Below are 17,500 nucleotides of genomic sequence, written 5' to 3'. Positions count from 1 at the left end.
TTCTTTCATTCTATTACGAAGTTTAGTCTTGAAGTTTCCAGCTTCAGAAAAGACTCTTTCAACATCTGTTGATATTGCTTGCACAGTTAATAAGGCATCGTAGATCATCTGAAGTTTATCTGTACGTTCTGTTGTTCCTTCAAACGCCTTAATTTCATTTTCGATCGAAGTTTTGACTGTTTTCTGATGGTTTACAAAGTGGTTGATAGTGTCATCAAGCTTGGATGTTGTATTTGAATCATTTTCATCATCGTGAATCAATTCGAGTTTTTAAATTTTCGAGCATTTTTTGCAAAATACCACTTTCCCGTGCGTTGAGTGTGTTGAATAAATAGATAAATGATCCTTCTACCACCATCAAATTGCAGCATTTAGAACTTAATTTTTTAATAACTTCTTCAACAGGAATCAAACAATCTATTATGTCTTTAACTTTAGTTTCAATGCTGTCATCATATGAACCTTCAAATTCAATTATTGAAGATTTTACGATTTCTTTCAGTTCATAAAATCTCTGCAACATAGGAAGTACACTATTCCATCTTGTCTTGCAGTCAATTAATAGAGTTAACTCTTTTCCTGTTATTTCTTGGACATTTTCTTTAAAGCGAGCAATTTTCAATAAAGATTTTTGAAATTTTCTCACATATCCTAGAATAACTGATATAACATCAAAGTAGGATTTTTCCATCGGTAAAGAGCTTTCTTGTTCATCAAAATCTAGTTTTTCATCAAAATCTTCATCATCATCATCAAGTTCAACATTATGATTATATTCATCCATCTCTTCACAATCTTTTTGATATAAACAGTCAACAATAGGTAAATTTATTCCATGATTGTAACAAAATTGACTTTCAAATGGCATCAAGGTGGCATATTTTTTCATTACGGAAGCTCCATCGTTTATAATTGAGACAATATCTCGGAAATATCAAGTTTGATGTCCTGTTTTTTTCTGACAATTGTTTTCAACTTTTCAGCATTACAACTACCTGATCCGACAGAAGCTAATGCAAATTGCTTAGATTCAGTGCCGTTGTGAATTTTGATATTTAAATATCTCTTAAATGTATTATCAGTCCACTAATCAATTATTGTACTAAATTTCTTTCCCATGACTTTAGACTCTTGAATTTTTAACACAAATTCATTAAATACTTTTTCGTAGTATTTTTAATGTCTTCCCAAACTGTTGATCTTGATTTAGACATTTGATGACCGCGTGATGAAAAATATGATTTAGTAGCATCCGATTTTATTATTTGATTAAATGAAAATCCATCTTTGGCTGCACATTTTGATATTAACAACTCTCTAGACTCTCGAATTGTAAAACTTGTTGTTGGACGTTGAATTTTTTGATTACTTGGACCTTCTGTTGATTCTGATATACTCTTTCTTTTAAGAGATATATCCATGCCATGTTTCAATTTTAAATGATTCATCAAATTCGTTGTTCCATAATTAACAATCATACAAACTTCGTTACAGTTGCCAACTTGACATTTTGCCTGATTTTTACTGATTTTTACAAAATGTTTTCACACTTCACACGTCATTTTCTAAATAAAATTTTACTTTTGTCAACGTAACCTAAAAAAGCATGCAACTCATACCTGATAGTAGTATTTATAGCACTTCTTTGTATAATTTCAATAGTTACTTGATTAAATTCACAATTAAACAAAGATAAATTTTAAATTATTTCAGTAGTATTGAATTAATTATGCTATAAAATTCACGGAAATTGCGTAACTTGGAAATTGAAATAAGGGGTTCGTAACAAATTAGATTTTTAAAAATGTGACGGTTATTTTTTAAAAAAATGCTGAAAAATAATTTAAAAATTTTTGCACTACTTGTATACAAATATTTGGGTGACCCCAAATAGTGGTAAAAACACCAAATACCCTAATAACAAATAATTGATATCCCTATTAAATTCCTCCGTAATAAATTTGGTTCATAAATGTTTTTTGAATTTAGTAGTATTTAGTAGGAAGATTGAACATCTGTTTTCCAGTTGTTTTTTTTTATTAATAAAAACTTATTGAGATTTTATAGAGAAAATAAGAATATATATATATATATATATATATATATATATATATATATATATACATATATATATATATATATATATATATATATATATATATATATATATATATATATATATATATATATATATATATATATATATATATATATATATATAGAGAGAGAGAGAGAGAGAGAGAGAGAGAGAGAGAGAGAAAGAGAGAGAGAGATTTAGTTAGTTAGTCATAATAAGTTGCAATGCGAGCTTATCGGCTCACACTAAGTAACCCGTCCTAGGATAAGCCACGGTAGCAACTATGCTGGAGGTTGTCCAGCCGATTCTTGAATGCGTTTACTGTCTCTGCGCTCGCTGTATCGTTGGATAGCGAGTTCTAACAGTTCACGATTCTGTTAGTGAAGAAATTGCTTCGCAGTGCGCTGTTACTGACTAATTCTTTGCTCAGTTGTCCTATACGACCAGCTCTTGGCTCTCTTATGATTGTTGGTACACACCATTTTACTTTGTCGATTCTTTTTAATATTTTAAATTGTTGAATGAGGTTGCCCCTTTGTCGACGCAAAGTTAGACTAGTTAGGTTGAGTTTGATTAGCCTTTCTTCATAGCAATGTTGTCTCATTGCGTGTCCAATCTTGGTGGCTCGTCACTGAACTTTTTCAAGTGTTTTTTGGTCTGACATATGTTGTATAGAGTTTTTTCCATAGTGCTGGATCTCGCGATATAAACGTATTTTTTAACAATCCAAGAAATTTACTTGCGGTCGATGCAGCTATATTGACTTGTTTTTCTGGCATAAGATCTTGACTTATTGTGACTCCAAGGTCTATTTCTATCATCCTTGTTGTTAGATCTCTTTTTGCGCCTGATAGTGGATTTAGCATAGTGTATGTCGCTGATTTGTTTGCTCGTCCAATGTGCATCACTTTCAATTTACTAAAATTTAGTTGCATTTGCTATGTGCAGCACCAATCACTTATTTTGCTGATGTCATCTTGCAGGCATTTAGTGTCAAGCTCTTTGTTTCCTGGCCTGATTGGAGCTATTAATTTGGTGTTGTTCGCAAACATTTTGCAGCAAGAGTTAAAGTTGCCTGGGAGGTTGTTAATGAAGATGGCAAATAGAATTGGTTTTAACACATATCCTTGGAAAACACCGCTAGACAATGGTGCCTATCCTGATGTTATGTCGCCTAGAACGACTTGCTGTTGTCAATTTGTTAGAAATGAGCGAATCCATGCAAGCAATTGACCTGTTATTCTGCATTTGCTCAGTTTTTCAATAAGGTTAGTGAAAAGTTGAGAAATACGATATTTAGTAGTATTTTTTTTTTGCCATTGTTTTGGTGGGAAAAAAAGTACCACTAGATATCGTCCATAGTTTCCAGAAGGTTTTTCGTTCATAATTTATTCGGGCCAAAACCATATTGTTCGCTGCAAAAAAGGTTGTTTTTTGTGAAGTAGTTGATTAGTTCATTCCTTACTATTTTCTCCATAATTTTGGATGGAACCGAAGTCAAGCTGATTGGTCCATAGTTTTCAGGATCAGTTGGGCTTCCTTATTTAAATATCGGCGTTGCGCTTGCGTCTAGCCATACTGTAGGTATTTCCCCTGAACGCAGTAATAAATTAAATATGATCGATAGTGGGTTGGCGAGTACGGTGGCGGATGCTTTCAGAATGAATGGGTGAACGTTATCTGTTCCTTGCGATATGTTTCCATCAATTTGAAGTAATAAACTTTCTACTTTGCCCGCCGTGATGTTTATGTTGTCTATCCTCTTAATAGTTCTATTGTCGGGTGTGTTAATTTGTACGCCGTATTTTTTACTAAAGACGGACTTGAAATGGTGATTTAATATATGTCCTTTTTACTGTTTTTTAGTTCACTGTTGTCAGATTTGAGGGCTTGTATTGAAGTAGATATTTTTAATTTGCAGTTTATATATGAAAAGAATTGTTTGGGATTTTTTTTGTCGCTTGCTAAATTGAACTCGTTGTTTTTTCTATGCTTTTTTTATGCTTTTCTTATATCTCTACTCGCATTGCGGTATTCCTTTCCAATTTCGGTTTTTTACCATTTTGAGGCTACGTTTTGTTTCCACAGCGTTGTCTTGAGTTGAGAATTTTTTTATTTTATTGGTCACCTATGACACTCCTTTATTTGATAAATTTATTCTTTTTTTTGGAATGAATTTTTCACATAGATTATAGTATAAGTTAAGTAATTTATCATAGCTTTGATTTGTGGTTGAGTTATCAAGGAAGTTTTCCCGGTTGATTTTTTCTAGCTCTTTTTTTATTGATTTGTAGTCGCCTTTGTAGTAATAAAATTTCTTGCTTGAAAAGGTGTAGCCGGGTTTTTCGGAAACAAGAAAATTACATTTGATTACTAAATGAGGGTGTTTAGTTGTTCCAAGTGGCGAGTCCGATTGTAGATTTTTTATTCGATTTACATCGTTATATATCACATAGTCAAGAATGGTTTTACATTGTCCATTTGCTTGTATGAATATTGTAAAGTCAACAAGTGAGGAAACTGTCGTCAAGCATATCAATGAATTTTACAGATGGGCTATTTTCAGGGCCACTTACACATACGGTACCATCATGCATACGTACCATCATTCATACATCATAATTATGCATACATACGGTGCCATATAAAGAGTACAAGGGAAAAAGCGGCATAGCCGCATTTAAAAGTTTTGAAAAAAGTTTTCATATAAAGCATTGAAGCAAATTAGAAAAAACTATTTCTTGATTAATTTATCTGAAGTTTACATTTTTAATAAAATATTTGTAACTTTAATTAAAAAACTTTTTTTCCTAATTTTATACAAGACTTTTATAGGTGATTCATAAATACTTTCTTTATATATATATATATATATATATATATATATATATATATATATATATATATATATATATATATATATATATATATATATATATATATATATATATATATATTTAGATAGATAGATATCAGTTTATATATAATTATATTATATTAATTTTTAAAATAAATTATATGTCGGTTTTTCAAATGTCGCTTAAAACCTAGAAGCTTTAATAAAGCTCCTTGGTTGAAACAATATTATCAAAAAAAGTTTTACGAGTTTTGTGTTACATCCAGTTGGACGATTTATCAACGGAATTAAAAATTTTTCTTATACGTTTTTTTTTTACTTTATTGTCGCCATAATAAATAATTCATATTTTCGTATCATTTTTAATTTTATTTTAATTTATATTTAAATAAATAATTCATATTTAAATCTCAAAAAAAAAATTATTACATAGTTCTTTTTCTTTTAAAGGTTTCCTTTGTTTTATTGTATATTGGATGCACGATCAGGTGGCCTGTTTGTTTGTTTGTGTAAAATTTCAATAGTTTTTTTTTTTTTTTTTTATGTTTAACATAGTATAACAATTTTTACAATGTTCGTTTAAATATATATAAAATAAATTCTGTTTCAAGAGTATACACTAGTATTACAATAAAATAAGGTTAAAGCAGGAACTCAAAGAAGAAAAGGATAACATTACGTTATCGTTATCTTTTCATAGAGTCCTTTTTAAAAGAATAATAAATCGTAGATTTATATAATAAATAAGAAGAGTAGTAAATCGTTTTAATAAATCGTAAATATACAGCATTAATATCGAGTATAATATAAATATAAAACTCATAATAAATATACTAAAGAGATCGTATTAAGAAGTATATAACACGTATAATATAAAGTTCGTATTAAGACGCAAATAAGTAGCAAAGTTACTGGTAAAATAGTCAAACAAACAAAAAATTAATTAGTTAAAATAAAAATAATTTTTGATTATTAAGATCATTAGATTTTAAAAATTTCTTTTTTTGCTTGAAACTAAAATGAACTTAAGGACTTCACCGTAAACTTAAAATCCTTTTGACATTCATTCCATAATTTAGGTCCTCGATAAGATATACAATATTCTAAGAGTTTATTACATTTACGAGCCAATTTATAGTTAATGTTTCTATTTGATCTTAGATTATATTTATCATTTAGCTTTATTTCGAACTTATTATTAAAATTTACTGGTAAAAGATTGCTGTAGTATCTTTACATAAAAATTAGATGCTGATAGATATTTATCTCAAATATATCCGTCATTTTCATATCTTTCATAATAGGTTTTGCATGTTCACGTTTAAATTTAGAGTATATGATTTGGCAATTTTTTGCCGCACAATGGGGCAGAAATGCTTTAAAACTGGACATTTGACGAAAATGAAAAAAGATGTTATGAAATATTTTATGATGGTAATGCATAAAAGAATCTCTTGTCTATCTTATCCACATGTTTTTTTTAGGGCAGGACTGACCTTTAGAACCCATAATCTAGCTCAATTTTTTTAGTTTAAAAAATAACTTCCTTGCGCGAGTTATTTGTACTATTTGTGCTTGTTTTTATAGTGTTCAAGCTAAAGTTTGTTAAAAGTTTCAAATTTTTATAGGGATTCTTCAATTTTAGGTTTTTTCTTTTGGTAATGAAAAAATAATTTTAAAGTGCTTTAAATATATATTAATAGGTCTTTTAAAAAAGTGTATTAAAAGTATTTTATTTTTATTTCTTTTTTTAAAAAAAATGCGCTTTTCGTTCACGTCGTCACGTAGATACAGTTTTAATTTTTTTTTTATGAAACTGCTAATGATTACAGATCGTAAAACTTTTTCTTTGTTGCACTTATTTGCACCATTTGTGTGTATTAGTGGAAATATGTCAATCATATTAGTAGGGATCTGGAAAAATAATTAGGATCGATATCCGGATTTTTTAAGATTTGGATCCAGATGGAAAATTTTTTGCAGCATTGCATATCAACAAACCTATTTTAGTTTGAATTTTTATCAATTTTATTATCTTTGAAGTAACTTTAAAAAAAACATAAGGTATCAATAGTGTAATTGTTTAAGCTACTCCTAAGTTTGTTTACAAACAATCCCGATGCACCAAAAGCTCGTTCACTGTCAACAGATGTTTGTTGAATAGTTTTTAAATACTGAAATAAAGTCTCTAAATTAGAAGTACGTTATTTTGTTGACACAAAGACAAAAAATACATTATTGAGAGATTTTATACTGAGATCTTTATTATTTAATTTTTGTTTTAGCTCAGCATTTTGTATAGCCCTCTCTAGCTGTAATTTCATATAAAAAGTTTCTTTTACTTAGATTTCAAAATCAACGTTAATGTTTTTTCATTTACAATCTTCTTTGATTGCTTAAGATAAAAGTTTTCGTAAAAGGTCTTTAGATAACGATATAAATGCTGATTTGCTTTTCTCCAAAAGCATCTAAATACCAGTCAATAGAAAACTAGGCTTGCTTAAATATTCCATGAGGTGAATCAAATTAGGTTTTTTAATTCTTGTTCACGCCCCCTCTTTTACCGATAATTTACCCAGATGTGGCGTTAAACCACAGATCTTCTGAGGCAAGCGCGTAGGGATTGCAATCCCGGGCTTGATTTATAATCCCGGAATTTCGGAATTAAAGAAGTTAAAATCCCGGTATCCCGGGATCCCGGGATTATATATAATGTGAGGTATTTGCTAACAAACAGAAGTTAATACTGCATATATGAATATAATTTTTGATGTTATCAATTTTTTATTTAATTTCATTATGCCTTAATAACTTAAATTAATTTTCTATGGCGCCTTAAATTGTTTCAATTGTGTAATAGGCAGCAGGTGTATATAAAGATCTTAGAATGATGCAGAAATATATATACGGTACCTTCTATATTATGTTTTAAGATTACAGACTTTACAGAATAATCTTCATCAAATAATTGGATATGTAAATAACATTTGAACATTTAGAGTGTATTTGACTAAAGTCACTAAACAATCAAAATTTCAAAATAAATTTGTAAACATAAATTTTCTTAAATTTGGCTACAATTGTAGCAGCTGTAGCAACAAGCTACTTTGTAAAAAATAACAAAATAAGTTGTTTATTAATATTGAATAACAAAAATTAAAGAAAATCTTTATTTTATATTTATAAATAAATGGTAGCTAAATAATAAATGTAAAACAAAAAAATAATTCATATTTAATGCATATTTTACTGACAAAATTTCTTTTTTTGTCTGAAAATATGCCCGGAGGAATAGTAGAGCATCTAAGGTTTGGCCATTTAGCCTACTCCTTATTTTACTTCCCAAATACCCAGCTGCAGAAAATGCCCGCTTGGGTTTGATGCTCGTCGGTGGAATAGATAACAAATATTGGTATACTAATTCCAAATTATGCCCCCGGTTTCCACCATTTTCAAACAGATGCATTTCTTTCTTTATTATTGACATTAAACTTGAAGTTTGTGTTTCTGGTTCGATGGCTTTCATGCTTTGTGCAATTTGTTCTTGTAACTTTTCTCTTAAAGGCAGGGAGGCGCGATTCTTCATTTCTAACGACAGCCATTATACTTTCATCAACATCAATATTTGATTTTTCTAAATTATCATTTTTAAAAGCAGCTAGTCTCTCAATAAGTTTTTTTATCTGCTTCCTAATAAGGGTTTGAGGAGGAATTCCAAAAATTTTGCAGACATTTGTTTCATCATTCACAGCATCATATTTTGGATTTTGAAGGTATTTTAAAACACCAGAAATTTCTTCACATCGTCTTTTTTCCATTCTTGTTTTTATAGCTTGGAACAATTTATTAGCAAAGGAGGATTGTTTTTGAACAATCTGCTGGAATAAAATTATGAGTACTGCATCTGCAGTGCATAGATTACCATCTCGTCTGCATAACGCATCTACTGCTAATTTGACAGGTGCAAGTACTTCTATTATTTCCCAAAGAACCACAAAATCACTTTCGTTTAAGGAAACTGGGTGGTTTAAGTCAATTAAAGCTTTCTGTATACATGTTTTTGAAGTAAGGAAACGCTCTAGCATTGATAGAAGAGAGTTCCATCTTGTTTTGCAATCCAAAATGGGCGAAAGCTTGCTGCCTTTCTCGTCTTTGACATATTTTTGCAAGACTGTATCATTTTTTGTCGGGGATTGTTTAAAAATAACAACTACCTTACAGACTTTTTCCACAAGTTCATTGATATTTTGTTCATTGGTGAGTAAATCCACATTTGCTATCCCATCATTTGGTTGGGGGAAGAAAGCCTAATTCCATATCCTCGTCGATATTTTCTTAATAATTTAATTAGTTCAATCCTGCTAAAATCCCAAAAATTCCAGGATTTTGTGTTTAGAATCCCGGGATTTTTGGGACCCAAAAACGTCCGGGATCCCTTATCCCGGCAATCCCTACAAGCGCGCTAACTACTGCGCTATAATACCTCAAATTGTTGTTCTTCGACGATTGCATGTGTTCCATTAAAGTAATTGGTTTTTGAGTCCGATTACAAAGGTTTATGAAATTGATTTACTTTACATGTTGGTTTTTTTCTTGGGGTGAGTTATGGGGGATTCTTTCTCAGGAAAAAAAGGAGGAGGATTTTTATTAGATTTTTTTAAATTATTTCACAGCAGTTATTTCAGGGAAGATTTTTCTCAGGGATCTTGTCCATTTTGTTCCTATTCCGTAAAAATATTTCAAAAAAGAAGCTGTTCAAAAAAGAAGCTGTTTTTAAATATTTCAAAAAAGAAACTTAGATTTAAAAGCTATTTTTAAATTTGAATTTAAAAAACACAGGAAAAACACAAAATATGTTTTATTCAAAAATAAATATATTTTATTTTAAATGGTTGTTCAAGTTGAATTAGTGATGTGGCAAATGCGGAGAGGTTTCTTGCAATACCAAAAATTAAAAGTGTTTAAAGCTGTATTCTTTTGTAAATATAAGAATAAAAGTTGCACTATTTAAATCTTCAAATAGTTAGCAATTTGTTATAAATTTAGCTTAATTGTTATAAATTATTATAAACTTAAATCATTCAGAAATCCATTTAGTTTTGAAAAACAGTTAAATATGAACATATTTAAAAAATCAATATTTGCATTTAACAACTTTTATTGTGTTTTTTCGCATAATCCTACAAATCTTAAAATTTAAATCCGCAAGCGATTCTTTGCCCAAAATCTATCAAATTTTGAGAGTAATCATATTTTAACAGTCTTTTTTTTTTTTTTTCTTCTATTATTATTATTATTATTATTTGCCGTATATTAAAACTTACAATGAAATAAATCGTGTTAATAAATAAGAGAGCTGGAGCAAGCAGAAGACATAAACTGTCTTATCATCGAGCCCCATTTACATTGAAAAAATGGTCAGTATACATACAAAAATGAAAATTAGCTAAGTATATAATAAGAATTTTACACACGTTAGTTAAAATATAAATATTAATATAATATAAATATTGGTGTTGAAATATAACGCAATATATCAAAGATTAACAACAATATAAAAGTGTTAAAGTTTTTTAACAAAAAGTTAAATAAAAATAAAACTGCAACAAAAGAGAAGTAGTGTCAATAACTAATTTATATTATTTATGTATTTATTTTAAAAGAGATATTTTAAATCAAAGTCATTTTGTAATAAGAGACTCTTTTTGTCAACTAAATTAAAAATGGCTAAATTTACCGTTTTTCAAATTAAAGACCTATTAGATATTCATGAGAATACTTTATTAAAAATATTTAACGAGAAGTTTGATAAAATGGAAATTAAGCTATTAAATCTTCAAGAAGAAAATACAAAACTAAAAAAAGAAACTAATGAACTAAGGAAATTGGCGGAGTTTCTTAGCGAGAAATATGAAACAATTGTTCAAGAACTTTCTGAAATGAAAAAAAAGCCAAACTTAACATCAAACCAAAATGATATTACAAACGTTGTTGTCAAAGATAAACTAGTTGAGTTGGAAGACAGGAGCAGAAGAAATAACCTTAGGTTTACGGGAATTGAAGAAGATGAAAACGAAACGTGGGAATTAAGCGAGGAAAAGATTCAAAATGTTTTAAAGACAAAACTTGGATTTAAAAGTAATATTGAAATTGAACGGGCGCACAGGACGGGGAAAAAAAGTAGCGATGGAAAAAAGTTCAACAGAACCATAATAGTAAAATTTTTAAACTACAAGGACAAAAAAACTGCGTTGGATAACTATGTTCAGTTAAAATTGTGGAACGATCGACTTTACGTAAACGAAGAGTAGGGGAGACCGGGGCTAGTTGGCTCGGTTTTTACTCTATGAGCTCTGTAGCCCTAACAGTACATTTTTTTAAAAATATTAAAGTATAGTCTTAAAGAGTATGGATTAGGGTATCTTATAAAATTTGCATTCATTTAAAAAAAAAAATTCTTGGGGCCTTTCCGGACCAAAAAACAAAAAAAAAAAATTTGCGCCAACTTACCCCACCCCGGGTTAAGTTGCCGCAAACTATAAAAATGATTATTAATGCACTATTAAGTGCAAAATTAATAGAAATTTTTTTAAAATTAATTTTTGCAACAATTTTATCCCAAAATTTAATATTACTTTTAGCTGGTACCAAATATTAGTCGGTATAAAAGCCAAACAGTAACCCACCTTTTATCTGTGGAAAAAAAAACTAAACAAAATTTTTTTTTAATTTTTTTGTAAGAATAAATATTTTCAATATTGTTAAAAATAAAAAAAATAAAAAAAAATAATTTTATAAAAATAAATATTTTTTTCCATAGTAAATGCTATGAGCCAACTTACCCCGTAAAAAATTTGTCAACTTACCCCGAAAGCTTTTTTTTTAATAAACAGTCTATAGATCCTGAAAAACGGCAGCTTTGAAAAAAAATTCTGACCTGATATAGTAAACCAATTGTGACTGGAACTTTTACAATAATTTTTTTTTCATACGACTAAATATTTTCTTTGTAGAGTAAAAAGGAAGCGATGTCCTAAAAGTTACGTTTTTGTCCAAAAAACGCATAAATCTCAATATCTCCCATGCGCATGCGCGAATCCTGACAATACTACAGTGAATGATGAAATGGTCAATGAGGAAGTTTCTGAGTAATTCTTGTCACTTTCTGATGAAAGGCTCTAAAGATAAACGCAGTTCGTCAACTTACCCCTGCGGCCAACTAGCCCCGGTCTCCCCTACATCGAAAGAACTTTGGAATTGCGAAAACAGTTATTTAAAGAAACAAAAGATTTGAGAAAGGTAAATATGTTAAAGTTGTATATAATAAACTTATAACGCGTGACTTTTAAGAAATTCTTTTATCTTAGAGTTATTGATTTTATCTTTATTATTTGTTTTTTTTAATTTTTATTGTTTTTAAATACAAAAATGGTTCAAATCGCTCTAAAAATTTTGATATTTTCAAATTTAATGATTTTATACTTAACAAAGAGTCCGATCCGAATCAAAGTTATTTTAGTAAAACAGATGCTTTACAAAGCAACTGCAGCTATTTTTATACTTTTGAAATAAAAGAATTTCTTAAGCGTGATAAATTTAATGCAATTCATATCAATATAAGAAAATTAAAAAAAGATTTGAAAATCTTTGCAATAGTTTTGAGGAAAATCTAACTATTTTTAGTGTAATTTGCCTAACTGAAACCTGGTGTAGTTCTGATGACTCAAATTTAGATAATAATTTTAAAATACCGGGCTATATTTTAATTTCATTAGGGTGGAAAACAAATAAACGCGGCGGTGGTTTAATTATTTATGCAAAAGAAAACCTTCGGTATTTTGTTAGGCATGACCTGAGTATTTCTGACATCAATATAGAGCTTTTAACGATTGAAATATTGATCAATAAAACTAAAAACATTGTAATTAGCTGTTGTTATCGCCCACCTACTGGCGAAATTAAAACATTTAGTTCATTTTTACATGACGATATTATGAATAAAAGCAACCACGAAAAGAAATTACTTTACATATTAGGTGATCTGAATTTAAATTGCTTTGAGTATCACGTCAAAAAAGACATTAATAGACTTTAAAAGGGCCTATTTGAAAATGGAGCAGTTCCTCTAATAAACAAACCAACAAAAATTACTCAAACAACAACTTCCTTAATTGATAACATTACAACCGACGATATTTTTAATAATTCGCTTAAAAAAGGCGTTATTAAAAGTGACATATCTGATCGTTTCCCTATTTTCTTTTAAATAGATATTAATGCGAAAATTTTATATAATGAAAAAAATCATTTAAAAAGCGACTTTTTCATAATAAAAACCTATAATCTTTTAAATATCAACTTTCTTTAGTTAATTGGGACATTATTAACTTTTCATTAATTTTTATACAAAAGACATTAATTTAATATACAAATCTTTTTTTAAAATTTTATGATATATATTCTAATCTTTTTTTATGAAATTTATGACATCAATTTTCCCAAAGTAGAAATAAATTTCAAACATAAAAAAATTAAATCGTCATGGATTACTAAGGGTATTCTAACATCTTCTAAAATTAAACAAAAACTTTATATTAAAGATTTAAAATCAAAAACAACTGAGAGTAAGACCATTTATATTAATTAGGTACGAATTTTTGAATGCCAATGGAAAAATTCAAAATCAATAAACTACACTAATTTACTTGAAAAATACAAACTAAATTTAAAACGCACTTGGCAACTAATCAACGAAATTACGGGTTACACTAAAAAAATATCGCAATCTTTGCCCTCAATTATTAAAGTAGATGATAATTTTTTTCTTGATCAAAAAACAATTGCTTCCGACTTTAATAAATATTTTGTATCTGTAGGACAAAACTTAGCCGGAAAAATTCCAAACCCTAAAAAATTACTAAAGGCAACATATGACCCTCTAAACTCGTATCTTAATTTTTTTGATTTGGTTTTTGAAGAGTTTGAAAGAGCCTATAAATTGTTAAAGTCAAATAAAGCAGTTGGTCCAGACGATGTCAATGGGAATGTTATTACCAACTGTTTTGACGTTTTAAAAGACATACTTTTCCAAATTTTTAAATACTCTATTAATCAGGGAGTTTTTCCTGATGATTTAAAAATAGCGAAATTATTCCTATATTTAAAGAAGGAGAAAAAACGAATGTAAAACACTATTGTCCAATTTCTATCCTCTCTGTTTTTTCTAAAATTTTTGAAAGAGTTTTGTACAACAGAATATACAATCACCTTTTATCAAACAAATTATTATATAACATGCAATATGGATTTAAAAAAAATAATTCAACAGAGCATGCTATTATTCAGCTTGCAAGAAGTATATCAGACTCATTTAATAATTCTAAACTCACATTGGGATTATTAATTGATTTAGCGAAAGCGTTTGATACTATTAATCATAAAATTCTTGCTAAAAAATTAAAATGTTATAGCATAACAGACAATGTTTTAAAATGGTTATAAAGTTATTTAACTAATCGTAAACAATTTGTTTACGCCAATGAAACATTATCATCAAACTTGTTAAATATTACATGTGGAGTTCCTCAAGGATCCATATTAGGAGCTCTTCTTTTCCTCATTTATTTTAATGATTTATAGAAAGCCTCGGATTTAATAACAATTATGTTTGCTGATGACAATAATTTATTTATGTCACACAAAAGCATTCCAACCTTATTTAATTGCGTGAACATCGAGTTAATCAAAATATCTGACTGGTTTAAGACTAACAAATTATCTCTTAACAATTATAAAACTAAATGGGTTCTTTTCCATCCTCTTATCAAAAAACATAAACTGCCAATTAACATGCCTCATCTTGTTATTGACAATATACAAATTAAACAAGTAACAGTAACCAACTTTCTTGGTGTTTCTATAAATGAAAATCTTACATGGAAAAGTCACATTAAAAACTTATCAAGTAAAATTTCAAAAAGTATTGGAATATTGTACAAAGCAAGAAATGTTTTAAATAAACGTACTTTAGTACAATAATATCACTCATTTATTCATTGTCACATAAACTATGCAAACATTGCTTGGGGTAGTGCAAAGAAAATTAAATTAAACCTCTTTATTGTCAGCAGAAGCATGTAGCACGTCTCATATATTTTAAAGACCGTTATACTCATCCCAAGCCTCTATTATTTGAAATGAAAGTTTTTAATATATATGAGCTTAACATTTTTAATACTCTTTGTTTTATGTTTAAATGTAAAACCAATTCATCCCCTATTTCTTTCCATAATTTGTATTCATCGAAAGATAAAAATAAATGCATTTTACGGAATGATAATTTTATTAAGCAGTCCATTTTTCAAACAAATCTTTATAAATTTTGTATTGATTATCGCGGACCTTTCTTATGGAATAAAATAGTTAAAAAAAATTTTACTAAGGATTTTATTCATCAAAGTAACTACTTTTCTGTTAAACGAAAGCTTAAAGAACTCATTTTTACAATTGAAGATGTAACAATATACTTTTGATATATTTTTTTTAGTGATCTTCCTTTTTACCTCCTATTTAATCTATTAATTTATAAAAATTATATATGTATCATAAACCTGTAATATATAATAAAGTATCTTGTATTTGTAACGGAATATTTTAAGTTTCTTACTTTGTTAACTTATTTTATATCTTGTAAATATCTTATACATTTTAACACGATCATTTCTTAGCGGTACTCGACGACAAGACCGTATGGTCTTCTACGAGTTCCCGCGTGCTTTTATTATTTAATGACGATCATTATATATATATATATATATGTGTGTGTGTGTGTGTGTGTGTGTGTGTGTGTGTGTGTGTGTATATATATATATATATATATGTATATATATATATATATATATATATATATATATATATATATATATATATACATGTATATATATATATATATATATATATATATATATATATATATATATATATATATATATATATATATATATATATATATATATATATATATATATATATATATATGTATATATGTATATGTGTATATGTGTAACATGTGTGTATATATCAGGCAACCAAAAAAGTTCGTGCGGTTTTGCAGATTCATAAATAAATACACATAAAAACAGTTTTAATAAAGTTTATTCTGAAAAATAGTCTCCTTCAGCAAGAATAACTTTCTCCCATTGTGAAACAAGCTGGTATATTCCATTTTTATAAAAGTCTTGAGTTTAATAGCTAAAAAATTGAATTAACTCATTTTCGAGATCTTCTCTATTTCGAAACTGTCGATTCCTCATATGATTATCTGGCGCGAAAAACAGTCGCTTGGCGCAAGGTCTGGAAAATACGGAGGGTGAGGTAGAATCTCCCATTGTAAACGTGCTAGAGTTTCCATGCGTAATTTTTGCGGTGTGCGGTCTAGCGTTGTCCTGGTGGAATACAACACATTTTCTGTTTGCCAAAGCTGCTTGATTTTGGTGAAGAGCAACCGAAACTCTGTCCAATTGGGCTGAGTATATCTCAGCAGTAATGGTTTGTCCACTTGGTAGCAACTCATAGTGAACGATACCTTTTGTTGGTGAATGCTTGGTTTAGGAGTCATCGGTACTGGATCGTTACTGGCTAGTCAATAATACGTTCGTTTTTTGTTGCAGTACATAATCCATTTTTTGTCGCACGTCAACATCCGGTCAAAAAATGGCACTAAATTATGGCGGGAAAGCAATGAAGAACAAATGGTTAAGAGCTGTAGCTTGTTTGTTTCACTCAACTCATAAGGTACCCATTTGCTCAACTTCCAACGTTTTCCAAATTGGTGCTAATGTTAACGAATAGTTTCATCACTCACATTAAATGTTAAGGCAAGGTCCTGACATGTTTGACTGGAGTCCTGCTTAATTGCCAGCTTGATATTCTCGTTGTTTACGATGGATGGTCTTCCAAATCTTGGTTCATCTTCAAGGTTTTCATTTCCAGAAGAAAATTTTTTAAACCACTTTTGACCCGTCCGTTCTGCTATGGTACCTTCTCCAAAAGCAGCGCATATCTTACGACAAGCTTCTGCAGCTTTGGTTCCAATTTTGAACTTATAAAGTAAACAGGCGCGAATTATCACATCTGACACAGCCATACTCCACTTAAGACTTTTAAATTTAAAACGCACTAATAAAACTTATGAAACACACTGATTGATTCTTCTTAAACAAGTTTTAATTTATATGCAAAATTATCCCCCACCACAACCAGTTTTCTTAATACATTTCTTAGAAATAGGCAATTAGGATAAACCGCACGAACTTTTTTGGTTGCCTGATATAGGGGAGAGTGGGGTAATGGCGAACGCGGGGTAACTCCGAACATGGTCAAAACAGCATTGTAAAAAAATAAATTCGACAATTTTTTTTTACCTGCTGAGAAGGGATCCTATGCTCAGTTCCAGACGTGCAGTAGTGTAATGAAGCTGCGGATGTTGTTCACTATAATTTGATTTTAAATTTTTCTGATAATTTTATGCAACTTTTTTCTTGAGTAACACTCTGTTGTAGCTTCTA

At 29.0% G+C, this 17,500-nt stretch overlaps 1 protein-coding gene across 1 annotated transcript; it reads left to right on the top strand.

Moving 5' to 3' along the window:
* The first annotated feature begins 10,657 nt into the window (after positions 1-10,657).
* On the top strand, positions 10,658-11,245 carry LOC136082552 (uncharacterized). Its single transcript, XM_065801963.1, has one exon. The coding sequence runs from the start codon at positions 10,658-10,660 to the stop codon at positions 11,243-11,245; it is 588 nt and encodes a 195-aa protein (XP_065658035.1).
* Positions 11,246-17,500: the final 6,255 nt, after the last annotated feature.

The sequence above is a fragment of the Hydra vulgaris genome, chromosome 07, assembly GCF_038396675.1.
Source record: "Hydra vulgaris chromosome 07, alternate assembly HydraT2T_AEP".
NCBI classification, from domain to species: Eukaryota; Metazoa; Cnidaria; class Hydrozoa; order Anthoathecata; family Hydridae; genus Hydra; species Hydra vulgaris.
The sequence above is the reverse complement of the archived record's forward strand: the minus strand, read 5'-3'. Positions and strand labels throughout refer to the sequence as shown.